Source organism: Ahaetulla prasina, chromosome 4, assembly GCF_028640845.1.
Source record: "Ahaetulla prasina isolate Xishuangbanna chromosome 4, ASM2864084v1, whole genome shotgun sequence".
NCBI lineage: Eukaryota > Metazoa > Chordata > Lepidosauria > Squamata > Colubridae > Ahaetulla > Ahaetulla prasina.
Window position 1 is genome coordinate 126,488,077 of NC_080542.1, and position 15,498 is coordinate 126,503,574.

The 15,498-nt window shown below is 44.4% G+C and overlaps 1 protein-coding gene across 3 annotated transcripts in view; it reads right to left on the reverse strand.

Annotated features, from left to right (window-relative positions):
• Nucleotides 1–15,498, reverse strand: part of LOC131197754 (homeobox protein Mohawk-like) — a 192,885-nt gene that overhangs the window by 61,280 nt on the left and 116,107 nt on the right. The window contains exons 1-2 of one of the 3 annotated variants that reach the window (XM_058182204.1): nt 11,862–12,291; nt 6,196–6,465 (exon numbers count right to left, since the gene is read on the reverse strand). In XM_058182204.1, coding sequence (XP_058038187.1) covers nt 6,196–6,380 — 185 coding nt within the window. In that variant the 5' untranslated portion in view covers nt 6,381–6,465; nt 11,862–12,291. Of the gene's footprint in view, nt 1–6,195; nt 6,466–8,879; nt 8,952–11,861; nt 12,292–15,498 lie in introns of those variants that run through there. The other 2 variants (XM_058182205.1, XM_058182203.1) reach the window with 2 other exon arrangements.

Sequence of the window (15,498 nt, forward strand, 5' to 3'; positions counted from 1 at the left end):
AGTGAAAACAGGCTCCCAAGTTCAGTTTTTAGCTGCCACTGCCTCCTGCAACCCTCTGCCAGTAAAAACGGGGCTCACTTTTCAGTGGCAGAGGGTTGTAGGAGGCCATGGTAACCGAAAACGGAGCCCGTTTTCGCTGGCAGACCGCTTGGGCCACCACAGGCGCCTCCAACACAAGTAACATTGAGTTAGCCATACCCACCCTGGCAGTGGTGAGATGTAAAATTTGTTACTACCAGTTCTGTGGGTGTGGCTTGGTTGTGGTGGTGTAATGTGACTAGGTGGGCATGGCCAATTTTTTTTCCTTTTAAAATGATTTTTTTCTACAACTTCTTGAGACAAAGAGGTTATAAAAAATGCTTTTAAAAGGCTCTGGCAATCCCAACTGAGTTGCCTGATCATCAGAGGCTTTTTTTTTTACTTTTAAAAGCAGTTTTTCTTCAGCCAAAAAAAATGCCTTTAATAGTAAAAAAAAAAAAAGCCTTTGATGATCCCAAGACTCAGCTGAGATCGTCAGAACCCTTTAAACTCTTTGTAAAAAAAAGGTTTTAGAAGGCTCCTCTGATGATCCCAGCTGAGTTCCTCATCACCAGAACCTTAAAAAACATGTTTTCTATAAGCTCTTCAGCCAAAGAGCTTGTTAAAACAATTATTTTAAGAGGTTCTGGGCTGCAATGAGGGAACTTCAGCTGGGATCATCAGAGGAGCTTTTAAAATATTTCTTCCCTCTGGCGATCTCAGATGAGTTGCCTCATCATCACAGGCTTTTAAAATCATTTCTTGTAAGAGAGCCCATGCCCACCCACTCGCCCCCTCCCCCACTTACCTATAATTGCTGCTCCTTTTGGGCTGGCAAAGCCATGCTTTACATCAGTTGCATCAGCTAGCAACTGAATCTGCCTCCCTAAAATCCATCTCCTCAGTGAACAACTGAATCTGCCTGCTTTGCTGGCTGAGGAACTCTGGGAATTGAAGTCCACAAACCTTAAAGTTACTAAGGTTGGAGACCCCCAATCTAAAATATATAAATAAAATAAAATAATAAAATAAAATATTTTTGCAGCTTTCTGAGATTTGGGTGTGTTTCACTCTAACTATACAAACACACAAAATCTCACAAAGCTGTATGAGGCATTGTGTGTGTGTGAGAGAGAGACTCAGTTGTGTTGTCTTGTGTGTGTGTGTGTAAAGTGTGAAAGTTGGTTTTTGAGCTTTTTGTAGCTGTGTGAGGTTTCTGCTTGTTGCAAGGACCATTTTGGGTGAAGTGCACTGCTTTTACATTATGTGTGAGTCAGCTGTGTTGTGTTGTGTGTGTGTGTGTAAAGTGTGAAAGTTGGTTTTGGATACCTCTTATTGTTTTGTATACTTTGTTTATTATTGTTGGGGGTGAGTCATTGGCTCCGACGGAAGGGGTGCGCAGCTTGGGCGTTCTCCTGGATGGACGGCTGTCGTTTGAAGACCATGTGGCGGCCGTCTCCAGGAGAGCTTTTTACCAGGTTCGCCTGGTTCGCCAGTTGCGCCCCTTTCTGGACCGGGATGCCTTATGCACGGTCACTCATGCTCTCGTCACTTCTCGTCTGGATTATTGCAATGCTCTCTACATGGGGCTACCTCTGAGGTGCACCCGGAGACTTCAGCTAGTCCAGAATGCAGCTGCGCGGGTGATTGAGGGAGCACCACGTTGCTCCCGGGTAACACCACTCCTGCGCAGTCTGCACTGGCTACCTGTGGTCTTTCGGGTGCACTTCAAGGTTCTGGTTACCACCTTTAAAGCGCTCCATGGCTTAGGGCCCGGGTACTTACGGGACCGCCTGCTGTTACCTTATGCCTCCCATCGACCCGTATGCTCTCACAGAGAGGGTCTTCTCAGGGTGCCGTCCGCCAAGCAATGCCGGCTGGCGGCCCCCAGGGGAAGGGCCTTCTCTGTTGGAGCTCCTACTCTCTGGAACGACCTTCCCCCCGGTTTGCGCCAAATATCTGACCTTCGGACCTTTCGTCGGGAATTAAAAACTTATTTATTCATCCAAGCGGGACTGGACTGATTTTTTAGATTTTTTAAATTTCTAAATTTTAAATTTTTAAATTTTCTGTAATTTTATATGGGGTATTTTAGGTTGGTCAATTTGACGGTTTTAATTCGGCCATTATTGAATAGGTATTTTAAATTGATTTTTTAACTTTGTATACTTGTTGCTTTTTATCTTGGCTGTACACCGCCCTGAGTCCTTCGGGAGAAGGGCGGTATAAGTTTAATTTATTATTATTATTATTATTATTATTATTATTATTATTATTATTATTATTATTATTATTATTATTATTATTATTTATTGTTATTGGCCACGCCCATCCAGTCATCGGACCACCAAGCCATGCCCACCAATTAAGCCACACCCACAGGGCCGGTAAGGAAATTTTTTAGATTTCACCTCTGCAGAAGAGGTTGTAAAAATATGCTTTTAAAAGCCTCTGATGATCCCAGCTGAGCCGTGTGATCATCAGAGGCTTTTTTTTACTTTTAAAAGCATTTTTTGGCCGAAGAAAAAATGCTTTTAAAATTTAAAAAAAAAAACAACCTCTAATGATTGTGTGGGTCAGCTGGGCATGGAGTGGGGCAGGGATTTTTGCTACTGGTTCTCTGAATCACCCGCCGCCATCACTACTGGATCACTACCGGATCAGGCAATCCAGGAACCAGGAGCATTTCATCCCTGCACCCTGGGCACACTCACTGTGCCCAGCCCCCCAAGGTCAAATACAACCCTGATGCGGCCCTCAATAAAATCTTGTTTGACACCCCTGATATAGAAGGACAGCATTATCTTCTCCACTTTTCCTTAAGCAATTGAGCATTTTCATATATATTTGAAACTAGGCAAATCTGTCTCAGTGGGAGACCACGCGTAAATTTTCAGGCACACCATTTTTGTAAGTTGGATCATGCCCTGCTTAAAGCAAACTGGACCTAAATTAACCTGTGCTTAACTAAAATAAAACCTGGTACAAGAAAGGCAAGGTTAAAAAAATCTACCAAATCTAAAATGGATGATTTCTCTGAATGAGCTTTTGTAAAGAAACCTAGTTTATTTTCAGTCATTATTCTACTGCTGCTTTAGAGTTCACAATCTGGTAGGCAGGCAGGGCAGCTAAGCAGCCACGTAGTCTTTGAGTCATGCACTGGAAGCCAAGGTAGGAGCAGAAATAAGAGTAGCAAAACCATCCTGGACCAGAGAAAAATATGTATTAGTTTAACTAGAGTTAAATTTAATTATACATAGTCAATATCATTCTTCTATACATAATATGTTCTCCTTTCCTTTGCATTACAGTTAATATTTAGGATTAATACTTGGAGAGAACTTAGGGCTGTACCCAAGGTTTTAGTGGTTTCCATAGTCTTCATTTTCACAGCTGCACTATACAATATGCTTGTTGAACACTCTGTGAGTCAAGGTGAGGACAGTAGATGGCTCTATTATGGTAGGCAACAATAGGGGGTGTCCTACCAAGATCAGCAATATCTTCATAGGAAACTTTTTCCTAGTTTGGAGCAGAAAATAAAGAATTAAATTCTACCCCACCCCACCACTTTCTCCAGGTGCTTTATTTGTATTTTAAAAGAAAATGGCTGACCTCAGATCAAAACTCCCAAAGCCAACTGGTAAATATATAATCAAAGGGGCAGGAAGGGTCCAGGACTTGAGAGAATATGTTACAAAACCAAGTGTCAGTTCGGCTATGAGCCCCAGACATGAACAGGGAAGCTGAGACGAATTAGCAGGACAAGACGGGATGATGGGAAGCAACCTAATTAATTTTGCTGTCTGATAACACAACACAAATACTTTGCATATTGTTTATCTGGGGGCAAGCCTTCCCTTGAGAATTATTTTGTGAAAACATTCCCAGCCTGTTTTCACAATTCCAAAACAGGGCAGTCAATTCCCCAAAGTGAGGGTTTAACAAATAGTGTGGCTAATGTGACCTTGTTTTGAGAACAAGCAATTTTTACACATTTAGCTACTCAGGATATTCGGATAATAACTTCCTTACCACTTCCAAAAGTCTTACATCTGTTTATGACTAATTATTAAGGGGAGCACATGTCAGTAATTTCTGCACTTGACCAAACTTAAATAAAATTAAATTTGACCTTTGCAGACAACCCAGTACTGATAAGCAATTCTAGATATACATAATGGCTGATGGATAGATAATATTGCACTCTGGATTTTTGTCTAGGCAAAGACAAATGTTTGCCTGATGGGATGCTTGTACATTCCTATCCCAACAGAAGTTCATCCAATGGAAGACATGAACAACTTCGTCTCGTCTCTCAGGCATGTGCTGTTTTTTTAGGCATGTCCTGTTTAATTAATGTAAAGCCTAACCATATGCAGTCCCCCTTCATGGAAAGAAGCTTTACTGAATAAAGTTCCATGGAATTTACACAGAGGCAAGTTTACATAAGTTTGGATCCACTGTATCCAAAATCAGGACACAAAGGAGAATCATTAGAGAAACAGATTATAATCAGGGACAGGTTTGCTCTCTCCTCAAAACCGGTCCAGGACATTCGGTATCCTCAATGAGAAGATGGGCATGCAAGTATACAGCAACTGGACTTGATCTTTCCACAACACCTGAAAAATATCAGAACCTGCCTTTCCAAACTGGTGCCAGTCTCTGGTTAAGATTCTGGAGTTTGATCCTGTAACGCTATTTTCCTCCATAGATGCTGCCTTCAAACAGTGCTTGTTCCCTGCCCTCCCTCTCCCCCCATGAATGCCTTCTCCTCAGTTTTTAAATTTTTAGACTTTTTAGTCTTTTTTACTTGTTACTATTATTGTTGAAATGTAATTCTATATGAATCAGTTGGTAGTAGCATCTCAGCACAGCACAGCCATTCTTCTGGTAACTTTAAATATTTTGTATGTATAAACTTGGTGTGATTTTTAACTTTTCATTTCAGAGAAAAAGAATCTCCTCTCCATTTTTGACATCCCTTAAAAATTTCTGATGAAGATATTTCTCACAAATAAGCATTCTGATCTATCTGCATTACTCTTAGATTTGACTCATTTTGTCCATGAAGGTATCAATGATCTGCTAATGGATGTCCATGTGGAAAGGGTAACAGTACCAGTCAGAAGGGACCTTGGAGGTCATCTAGTCTAACCCCTGCTCACATAGGTGACCTGTACTAGGGATTCAAGCCACCAAACTGCTGAGTGTCTTAGCAACTGAGCCAACCATCAACTGACCCACCCACTCATTTTATGCCTCTTTCTGAACAAAAGGGGCAAATGTTGATTCGTTTGGACTCCTAATGTAGGCACAACAGATAGAATAGGTTTTACATGTGAACACAATAACTATTGTGGCAGTCAACTGCAAAATAATTGTACAAAAGCATTCCTTAAAAACCAAACAAAGTCTGAATAAATTTGCAAGGCCCATAAACACATATTATCCATCACCTGAAAAGCAGTCATAAACAGCAGTAAATTTGCTTTGCATGGTAAAATAGTCACAACCAAAGGAATTCTATATTAATTAATTGACACTGTATTGATTATTGTCTCTGGCTGTCTCTCAAATGTAAAATTGTTTAATAGATAGTGCTCGTTTTCTTACTTTTCAAACGATTATTGTTATTGTTGTTGTTATTTTCAGCAAATCAGTTTGCTCAGATGTAAATCCCAGTGAGGTCTCTCTCTCCTAGTCAAATGCTTAGCCACTTCAATTTTTAGTCATTATCCTGGCACATTTTTTTTTCCTATTCTCACAATACTTAGGTAGCTTGCTGGTTTTTCCAGCAAACCACCATTACATGCCAGCTTCACAGTTTCTGCAATGCCAGCTACCCAGCCTATCAGTGAGATTTTCATCTTCCAAGCATGCCTGTGCCTTTTAAAAATGTGTGGAAATAATTCAGTGGAACAACATTTAAGTAAACCTGAGTTGAGTTTAAGAAGAAACTTTGGAAGTTAAGGTGTTGCCAAAGGGGCATAAAGTGTTGGGTTGGTTGGATCATTCACACAAGATCCTGATAGCTAAGGCAGGTGGAGATGGACAGCAACCCCAGAATGTAATTTAACCTCTGCTCCAGCCTCTCACTGCTCCAGCCCAGGAAAACCTCCCTTCCTCCCACCTGCCCTCCAAGCCCTGACCCAGCAGCCTGCGGGCACTTACCCGGCCTTCTTATGGCGAACGGTGAGGTTGTCTTTATTAGGAGGACGGTCGGGCAGGAGGACCTCTGGGCGAGGGGTGACCTCCAAGACCGGCCCATAAGGCAGGCTGTTGTTTCTCTCGTGCTCCTTAGCACTTTCTTCGAAGAGCATTTGGCCACTCAGCTTGTTGAAGACGATGGTGTTCATGGCTGGCGGATGGCAACGTCCTTCAGGCGAGAGCAGGCCGGCTGGGTGCGGGCAGGCAGCTCCGGTCAGCGGGGGCAAGCGCGCACTGCAAAGGAAAAACCTCGGGTTAATCGGGGTCCGGGACATCACCCGACGCATCGCGGGGGGAGGGGAGGGGGACCAAAGAGATCAAGGACGAGAACTTTCCCGCGAAGGGAGAGCCTCCAGCAGCAGTTGCAGTAGCCGTCAGGGCTGCCGAAGGAGCGCGCACCCCTTGAACCCCCGCAACGGATCGGGAGAGAAGGGCGATCGAAAAGTCATCAATATTGAAGAGCGGGCAGCTTCCAGTTTAGCGCTCCCGCTAAACCCAAATCTCCATCACACCTCCCGCCAAGCCATCTCGTGGCCGATTTGATCAGAGAGAAAAGCCAACCTAGGCGCAAAGTTGCGCCTCTTCAAGCAAGGCTTACAGCTCGAAGAGAGGTGGAAACGCGGCGCGCTTCGATCAAAAGGCGGCTCTGATGAACTACTGCGCGACTCTAGCATCGGTGTGCGTTTATGAGGTTTTTAAGGGCTTTATGAGGAGTCGCCCCTTTTACCAGGCTATTTCCATCCCTTGCAGCATCGCACTCTTCCACCGAATCGGAGACGAAAACCCAGCACCACCTGCTTAATTTGCCGCCCTGTCCGCGAATGAGAGACGGAAGTTCCGTCTGGAGGGCAGGCGGCTTGGGCAGGAGGGCGTAGCTGATGTGGATGTCTCGGGGCTCCCCTTCCCGGATTGCGAACGGCCGGTCCCGTTCCCCGCCTCCTTTACACCTGTCTGCACGCCCCCTAGTGATAGGACCAATTCTTCAAGCGAAAGAGAGACTTTCGCCAGAGAGAGTTTTCGCAATAATTGGACTGTTCCTCCCATACACACATAGACACACACATAGACACACATAGATAGACACACACACACACACACACACAGATCGGTCTGGAAAAAGGGGGGCAAATAGCTCTTTTCCAGAAGGATTGCGATGTCTCCATGTTGTTCAAAAATAGTTTGTCACTGTTTTTTTCTGGAATCTTTTTGTTGTTGTTGTTGTTGGTTTGTTTCCCAATCTACAGCACAGATTTCCTGGTGTTTTCTCATCCAACTATTACATCTGATACAAATTTGAAATTTCTTTCTTTCTTTGCCTGAGAAGCAGACAGGTATTGCAATGGAGATGCCCGCTTTGCTAATGTAAGGTTGAGAACTTGTTTTGCCTAACATACACATTTATTTGCTTTTATGCATTCATTCTATTAGCCGCCGCCCCAATAGTAAAAAAAATTACTATTAAAATGAGATAATGGTCTGTATTTTATTATTCTGAACAGCCTCAAACGCTGTTTGCCCAGAAAAGGAAGGAGGCCATTCTAAGAAATGAACAAATTCTTATAAGCACAAATGGTTGGGGAAGTTTCTGCCGATATTTGCGTTATTTTTTCTTGCAAGACTACCAATAGACCTAGGATCTAAACTGTTGCTTCAAGGAAAAGAACAGAAACAACAGACTCTCCAACTCTGATGGAGGTTTAGAAAAACAAAGGCAACCCTGAGCATCCTCCAAACCAGGATGTGCTTGCCCCCCCTTACTTTTGAGAATGCACACTCATTAAATCTTATGATTTAACTTATGAATGCATGGGACCTTTTTCTCCTGTGTGCTTTAAACCATTCGAAGATTCCTTATACCAAGCAAATACATCTCTCCCAAGCCTAAAATATTCTGCTATGCTCTCGATGCAGATTAGGAAAAAAACAAGGCTAAAATTGAATATACAGTTATTCAATTAAACAACCGGGTTTAAATCAGCTTTTCTTGACTGTAAATGAGAACACCTACAGAAAGCTATGCGACACGTTTACGATCTGACCTTGTCTACATTAGAACTTAAACCGGATCAGACCTTGTTAGTACTTGGATGGGAGACTACGGGGAAATCCCAGGACTCCAGGTTGAAAAATAAGTGGGGTGGGTAGGAACTCCCAGGTGGGAAAAAGGAAGACAAACTACTGTACTATTCCCCAAAACATTCCATGGACGTGCCTACAAGCCACTGGAAACAGATCTCACTTTTGTGATGGGAAATTCTTCAAACAAGGTCAACCTTTGCAAGTTTAGCAGAAAGCAAGACTCACTGAATTCAGTGGGATTTCGTCCCAAGCAACTGACTTTTGGATTCTAGCCAAATGCTATTTCAGTTTAAAACGAAACCTGCACCGGATACCATTGGTAGGTTCCCCACCCCAACTTCCCCCTCCCCTTCACCATTCACACACCTCAAGTTAACACGTGTGAGTCTATGGAAAACAGGTTAAATCAAACTACCAACCAAGGCTGGTAATTTTCTCGCATCTCGTAGATCGGGCCATTGGTTGAAGCTCTCCGGATCCATCCGGACCAGGTCAGAAGTATGCCCATAAGCGTTCACATCTTATAATTACTAATACGGATAAAAAGTGTGTGATCAAATATCACATACCTCTGAAGTTTGAAGATCAGTCTGAATGAGGAAGGTGGGCATCAAATATAGAAAAGAGACGATCTAGACCGGACTACGATGGAAACTAAGAGGAAGAAACTGGAGGCGGGGGCGGAGGTGGGCTCTTCCCAATCAGAAAAAGACACGTGATGTTGCCTGTCCCTATGAGTGCTCATTCCTAAAGATAAGGCTAATTACAGTTTCAGCTGCATACGCAAACCATGGCTTGTTTAACTGCGTCTTACTAATAACTATCGATATATACAAGGTCGTTTTGAAGCAAACCAATATAGTTATTAGTAAAACGTGGTTAAACAAACCACGATTTGCGTATGCAGCTGAAACTGCAACCACACACCATTCCACTCTCCAGTAGCATCCCGATTTAGCGGATCGGGTGAACTCAGCCAGAGAGCTGTCAGGACAGGAAGAAGAATAGGGGCGAAGTCTGCAAAAAGATGCGCAGAAAGAGATGCAGCCAAACAAACTTGGAAAACTCGTTTCTGAAACGCGTGTGCGTTATGGGTTTTGAGATGCTTGAAGGGGGCCCGTTTGAAAGCGAAATAAGTTTGTCAACTTGCCCCGCTCGAATACATGAACAAGAAAACGAAGCATCGCTGAAGCAATAAGCGCGTTTAGATTCACATCTATGCGTTTCTGAGGGGTGGGGGGAAGCGGAGAGATGAAAGCAGAGTCCCCGGTGGTGTCGTCGGCCTTGTAGTCTGCTTCATCTCGCCCTCTCTGGTGCTGCGTCCCCACCCCTTAACTCCAGCCCTGGCAGATTTTGCTACCTTCGCTCTCCTTCGCTTCGTCAGAAGATCAGAAGACACTCAGGCAGCTTTTCCCGGCCGGACCTCCCTTTGGCCTCTCTGCTGACTAAAGTCACCCAAGAGATCAGCGCCAACAGCAACCCATCCCCCTGGGCCATTCCGCTTCCCCACCCCAAACTTCCCCATCCCAAACTAAGTCTTCGCCACCTCCAGGAATCGCGTCGCCTTCTCCCCACTCCAAAAACGTTTGGAGTAGCCACTGTCAATATTTGCGAGGATGTTGTTCAGACGCCTTTCGGACTTGTCCGCAGGAAAAAAATACGCCGTGGACGCGCGTCAACCTGGCAGGCCGCTCTACGGGTCGGCGCGGGACTAGAGCCTACAAGGCAAGGCGACAAGCGCTATTGGGCCAAAAGAGGACCGGAACCTGCCGGCGGTCGCGTACCTGGGCCCAGAAAACAACTCGCGCGAGTCCCACAGCCCCCACACCCCTCTCCGGTCCTCAGCCCTCGCCCAGGTGCCTGCGGGCCAGTCCTCAGGACTTTTCCCAAGATCGAATCTGGCACCACAAAGACCATCGCCGTATTTAAGCATCACACAGGTCTTTCACTGGTGGGAACGCCTCAGGGATGCGACTTTTTACAAAAAGAAAAGAGAAAGAAAAGCCTCCGGGCACCATCAAATTACGCCATTAAGACGGCCTCAGCTGAACCGGCGGTACTTTCCCTAAAGTTAAAGAGTAGCATCTTGGGTTGGCCTCTGAGGGCGCCCCAAGAACTTTCCTTCCCTCCTCTGAAGCCGCGAAGGCCTCGGTCTGGCTCACGTTCGCAGGACTCTTCTCTTCCCGACAAAGCGTTCTCCAGGTTAACCAGAGAGGTTCCCTTCCGGAAGAACCAAAAGAAGTTAGAAACAAGCCCGTCCCTTGGGAGGGAGAAAGGGGCCATAATAATCCTATTGCAATTTGTAACCAGAGACCCAAAGCCACTGCCGAAATATAAATAGTTTCGAATAATTAATTAAGTCGAAACACGCATATTTCAAAATTTACAGCACATGGATTTAAAACAACCAGAGAACATTCAGTTTGCGAAAATCGCTTCAACCGTGTCTAAGACCTCTCAAGTTCCTCGTTTAAGGCACAATAACAGAGCGGCACTTAAAAGACACGGGTCATTGGCAAAGTAGTGAGAGAATAGCTCGCAGGAAAAGACGACCGCCGTTTCCCGCAGCTGGACCCAGTTTCCGCAAAGATCGCCGCAAATACCACCAACCCGCTGCTCGCAAGCGCTCTTTTGCCCAGGCCCCAGCAACTTTCGAAGAAATGCGGGTGTGCAACTCTGGAGAACAGACGGCGCCTAACGGAGGATGCTTCGCCTCGGATGACTCTCATGCGGGTCTGCGCGTCCCAAACTCGCCTAATTAGAGATGCGGCAGTTCCGCTCGCAAATGGGCCAAAGTGCAGTTCACTTGGGCCAGTAGTGGCAATGGGTTTACGAGATCAAGCGCCGGGCCTGCCCCCCATTCAGCAAACGGAAAAGGCAAAAATAAAGCCCTCGCTTCCCTTAGGATCTTTTGCGTACCTAGCACTCATAGCCTATCATTGCTATTACTATGCATCTTATTAACTTGATGTATGTGTGTAGGTGGGGGGTGGGGATGGGGGTAGAGAATCCTTCTGGCAGCTAAGGCGTCCGGACTGTATTCTCATTAATACTGTTTTTGGGCAGAGAAATCGCTTATTCCTTGAAGGACGCGGTTCGTTTCAAAGGGGAGCGGGGAGAGAAGTCGCGTGCGCTCTAGGCAGCGGGACTGCTGAGCGACGGCGAAACCGAGCGCTTACGAAGACCTCGGACGTGATGGACACGGCCGGCGGACGAATTAGCTCTCCCTTAGGAACGGCAAAACCTTAGCGAGCTTTTCACCTGTAGCCCCAGCGCCCTGTCAGGATTCCCGCTCCCTTTCCCCTGTCTGAACTGCAAGAGAGAGACCAGCTGCGGACAGAGCCATTATCTCTTGCAAAAGGAAGACTGAAAGAAAATCGGGGCGGCGAGAGCTTGCTGGTAACAGAAGCACCACTTTGGTGTCCGAAGGTGAGGTTGAGGTATGTCTGCGGAGAAGGGCCCCTTCCCTCCCGTTGCCTTGGTTCAGGTCAAACTCGACAAGCGCGCGCGCATCCTCTCCCATTCCCGGGGATGCCTCCAGCGGTCAGTACCTGGCGGCTGTTGGGAGCTGCGATTGCTGCGGGACCGGGATTCGGTCTGACTGCGTGCTTGTTCGTTGGTTTGCTTGGCTCTGCTCTTCCCTTCTCCCATCCCAGCTCCCGCCACACGCTTTCGGCACGCACACCGCTCGCGAGAGTTCTCGCCCCGCGGCGGCGGAGGCTGCTCTTCTTTATTGTCCAGACCGGAGCACCCTAGCCCGGGAACGTGAATAGCCGCGTCTTCTCATGTTTCCCCTTTGGCTAGCTCAGTCTGCGAACATCGTAGCATTGTCGTATGCAGCTTTCGGGGCCGCGGCGGTCTGCGAAGCCCGCGGCGGTGTCTGTCAAAAAGGACAGGGAGGGACCGAGGCGAGGTGGAAAGCGCGGCGGGACCGTGGACCGACCGATCCTTTCACGGAGGAGGATCGCGGTTCTTGCATGCCTTGAGGCGACTCCTGTCTTGTCCAAGGCGGACAAAGGCCGAAAAGAAAATTAAACATGATCCTTCTGGTACATAGAATTATCTGCCAGGAGGTTCAAAAAGCTGAGAGTCGAGAGTCACTGTATCGCTGTAGCTTGCCCGACCTAGTACCTTCCAGATCGCCTTGGGCACAAGGGCCTATAATCCTCAGGCATTCTAAAAGATGAAGAGCAGCATAATATGGGAATCCTAAAAGCTGCAGTCTGGGAGGGACCCAATCTGGAAAGGGTGGTGGGAGGTGATTGCCCAGCTACTGGATGCTTAACAGTGCATGGCCATTCAGAAGTCACCTTATTTGGTTTAATGCTACCTGTTCCCAGGTAGCAAGATCCTGGCTTCTTTCAGCTCAAAAGAGATAAACCAGAACAGGGTCACTTTTCACCAATGTTACCTGTTAAGGAGGTGGGCAGCAGAGATCTGTCTTTCAACCCAATTATTTGTTCATTCATAAGTCTATTTGATAAGGACACCATCACTGTATGCCTAAATCTACTGTGTCCTCCAGAATATAAAGATATTTTGAGTATGACTGTGTAGGATAGGCCTGCACATACTTGCTTATACTGGACTTACAGCTACAACATATGCTGTCATAACATGAATACAAGTTCTTCCAAATGAAGTTTAAATCAACATTCCTCAACTTGGGGCGCAGACATTAAAGTATGTTGGACATTCATGTCTGCAAAGCCTGGCTGAAATGCAGGCTTAAAACATGTTGCAGTTGCCCCAGAAATGATGACAAATCATCAAATTCCAAAAGATGGGATAGGAGGCAGAGGGAATAAAAATATTAGACTTCAGGGACCTGGGTGAGGGAAATGAGTTTAACCGAGAAACCTTTACTTTACTTCCTTCAAAAGCTGTTCTTAAATTGTTTCTACTGATGGGTGGGAAGGTTGGTTAGAAGTATTGTCCTTGACCAATCAGCAGATAAAGAGCATATGGATTACCATTGACTGAATCAAGCAGCTCCACTAAATTAGACACTGTATTATTTAATGTACCTTATATCCTACTTGGCCTTCAGAAGCAAAGAGTGGCTTTTACAGAGGTCTCGATTTTTTTCTTCATAGCAATGCTATGGAGTAACTTGGATGAAAGGATGTCATTACTCTTGAATCATTCTAATAAACTTTAATAAAGAAAGGAGGAAAAGAATTTGGCATCAATTCAAAAAAGGCTGTGATCCTAAATGCATACATTTATAAGTACCCCAATGAATTCTCTAGGATGAGTAAACTCTCATAGAAGTGGGAAATTCCATGTTAGTTTTCCAAAGTGAAAAAATCCTGATGAAGTTCTTGCATGAGATTTGATGTTCTTCTCAAGGAACAATCCATAGGAAGAGAGGAAACCACCTTCTTGAAGCAAGTCTAGCTGCATGCTTTTATCCAGCAAAGAAGACCTATACACTCTAGAAAGATTTTGTTGAGCTACAACTCTCAGCAATCCCATCAGCATTGTCAAGAGAAAAAGAAACTGGTTATCAGCATCAAGACAAGAGAAGTACAAGTTCTCCATGATTTTAATAACCACATAGCTTTTCTTTGCTAAAAGTTACAACAATGAAGGCTAGTAGGGGTATAAAAAGGAACTTATTAGTGAAAAGTGAGTTTATATATTTTCTCTTTCTCTCTCCCTCCCTCCCTCCCTCTCTCTCTCTGTATGTGTGTGTGTGTATGTGCACACCTGTGAACACATCTTTGAGCCATTATTGGGCCTTGGTAACTGCCTGGGACTAGTCCCTGTTGGGTTTTTTTGGCAAAAATTTGAAGTGGTTTGCCATTATTTCCTTCCCAGGGTTGACAGAAAGGAACTGGCCCAAGGTCACACAGCTGGCTTTGTGCCTAAAGTGGAACTAGAACTCAAGGTCTTCTGGTCTTCTAATTCAGAGATTATTTGGATTGTTCACAAGATTTCACACCACCCTCCCCTGCAATATAAAACCAAAATATATAAGAGCAGTTTGATCATGAGATGGGGGAGGAGCAAATAAAGAAACAAATAAACAAATAAACAAATAAATACATAAGTAAACAAATCACTTTATCCTTGGATACATGGGTCTTCTTCTGCTAAAGTGGTGAATATATGAGTATTTCTTATAATAAAATATTTTTACATTATGTCAAACAAATAGAACTTAAATCCTTTCAGACTACAATATTATTTTCAAATGGTACATAATGTACAGTAGCCCCCACTTTCCATGCAATGCTTTCTCTGCCAGTTTCCCAGTGATTAGACTATTATTGCTTTTAATTCCAACTAAGAGTTTTGGGGAAATCGGCAGTAGTTGGGTATTTTCAGCAGCCTGGTCCATAATTATTCAGTTTGCTGAAGAGGCTGAAATTAGCCAATGTGTGGAATAAATGGGAAAGTGCACAACTATGTCAAATAGCAGTTTATGAGAGATGAATTATATACCTTGAGCTCACAATTATAAATAAATGAGAGTGGAAATATTATCTATGAAAGTTTTAATGTGCCAGTATCTACCCTGTTCTAAGGAGAGTTTGGTACCAATTATGTCTTTATTTATTCAATCAATCTCTATAACCAATCATCTGAGCCAAATGATTCTGGGCAGCTGACAATTCTGAAACTATAAAACAGTTAAAACAATGTTAAGCAATAAAAACATCCAAACAATAAATTCAGACAGGCGCCAAAATAATTAACCAACTAATATTAAAGTCACGAAACTGAGCCCTGAACACAATTTTGGTACACAGCCAAATTCTTAAAACCTTACCAAAGATCAACAGAGTTGGATCATTTTAATTTCTAAGGGGAGAATATTGCAAAAGGAGGGGATATAGCAGAAAAGGCCTGTCTTTTAGTATCTGCCAATTGATACTCTTTGACTGAGGGGATTCGCAGCATATCCAATCTGCTGGATCAAATTGGATGGTAGAAATTCTTGGAAAAAGATGATCTTTCAGCTAACCTGGTTCAAAGCCAGGTTGGGCTCTAAGGTGACATCCAGGACTTTGAATTGCACCCAGAAACACATTGGTGACCAGTGCAGCTCACATAGTAATGAAGTTACATTTGCCATGTATCTGGCAACATTTCCTACCACAATTGGAATAACTTAAAAATTATTGATGAACCCACTTTTTATAAAACTTAAAATGGACACCTAACATCAAAAACATCATC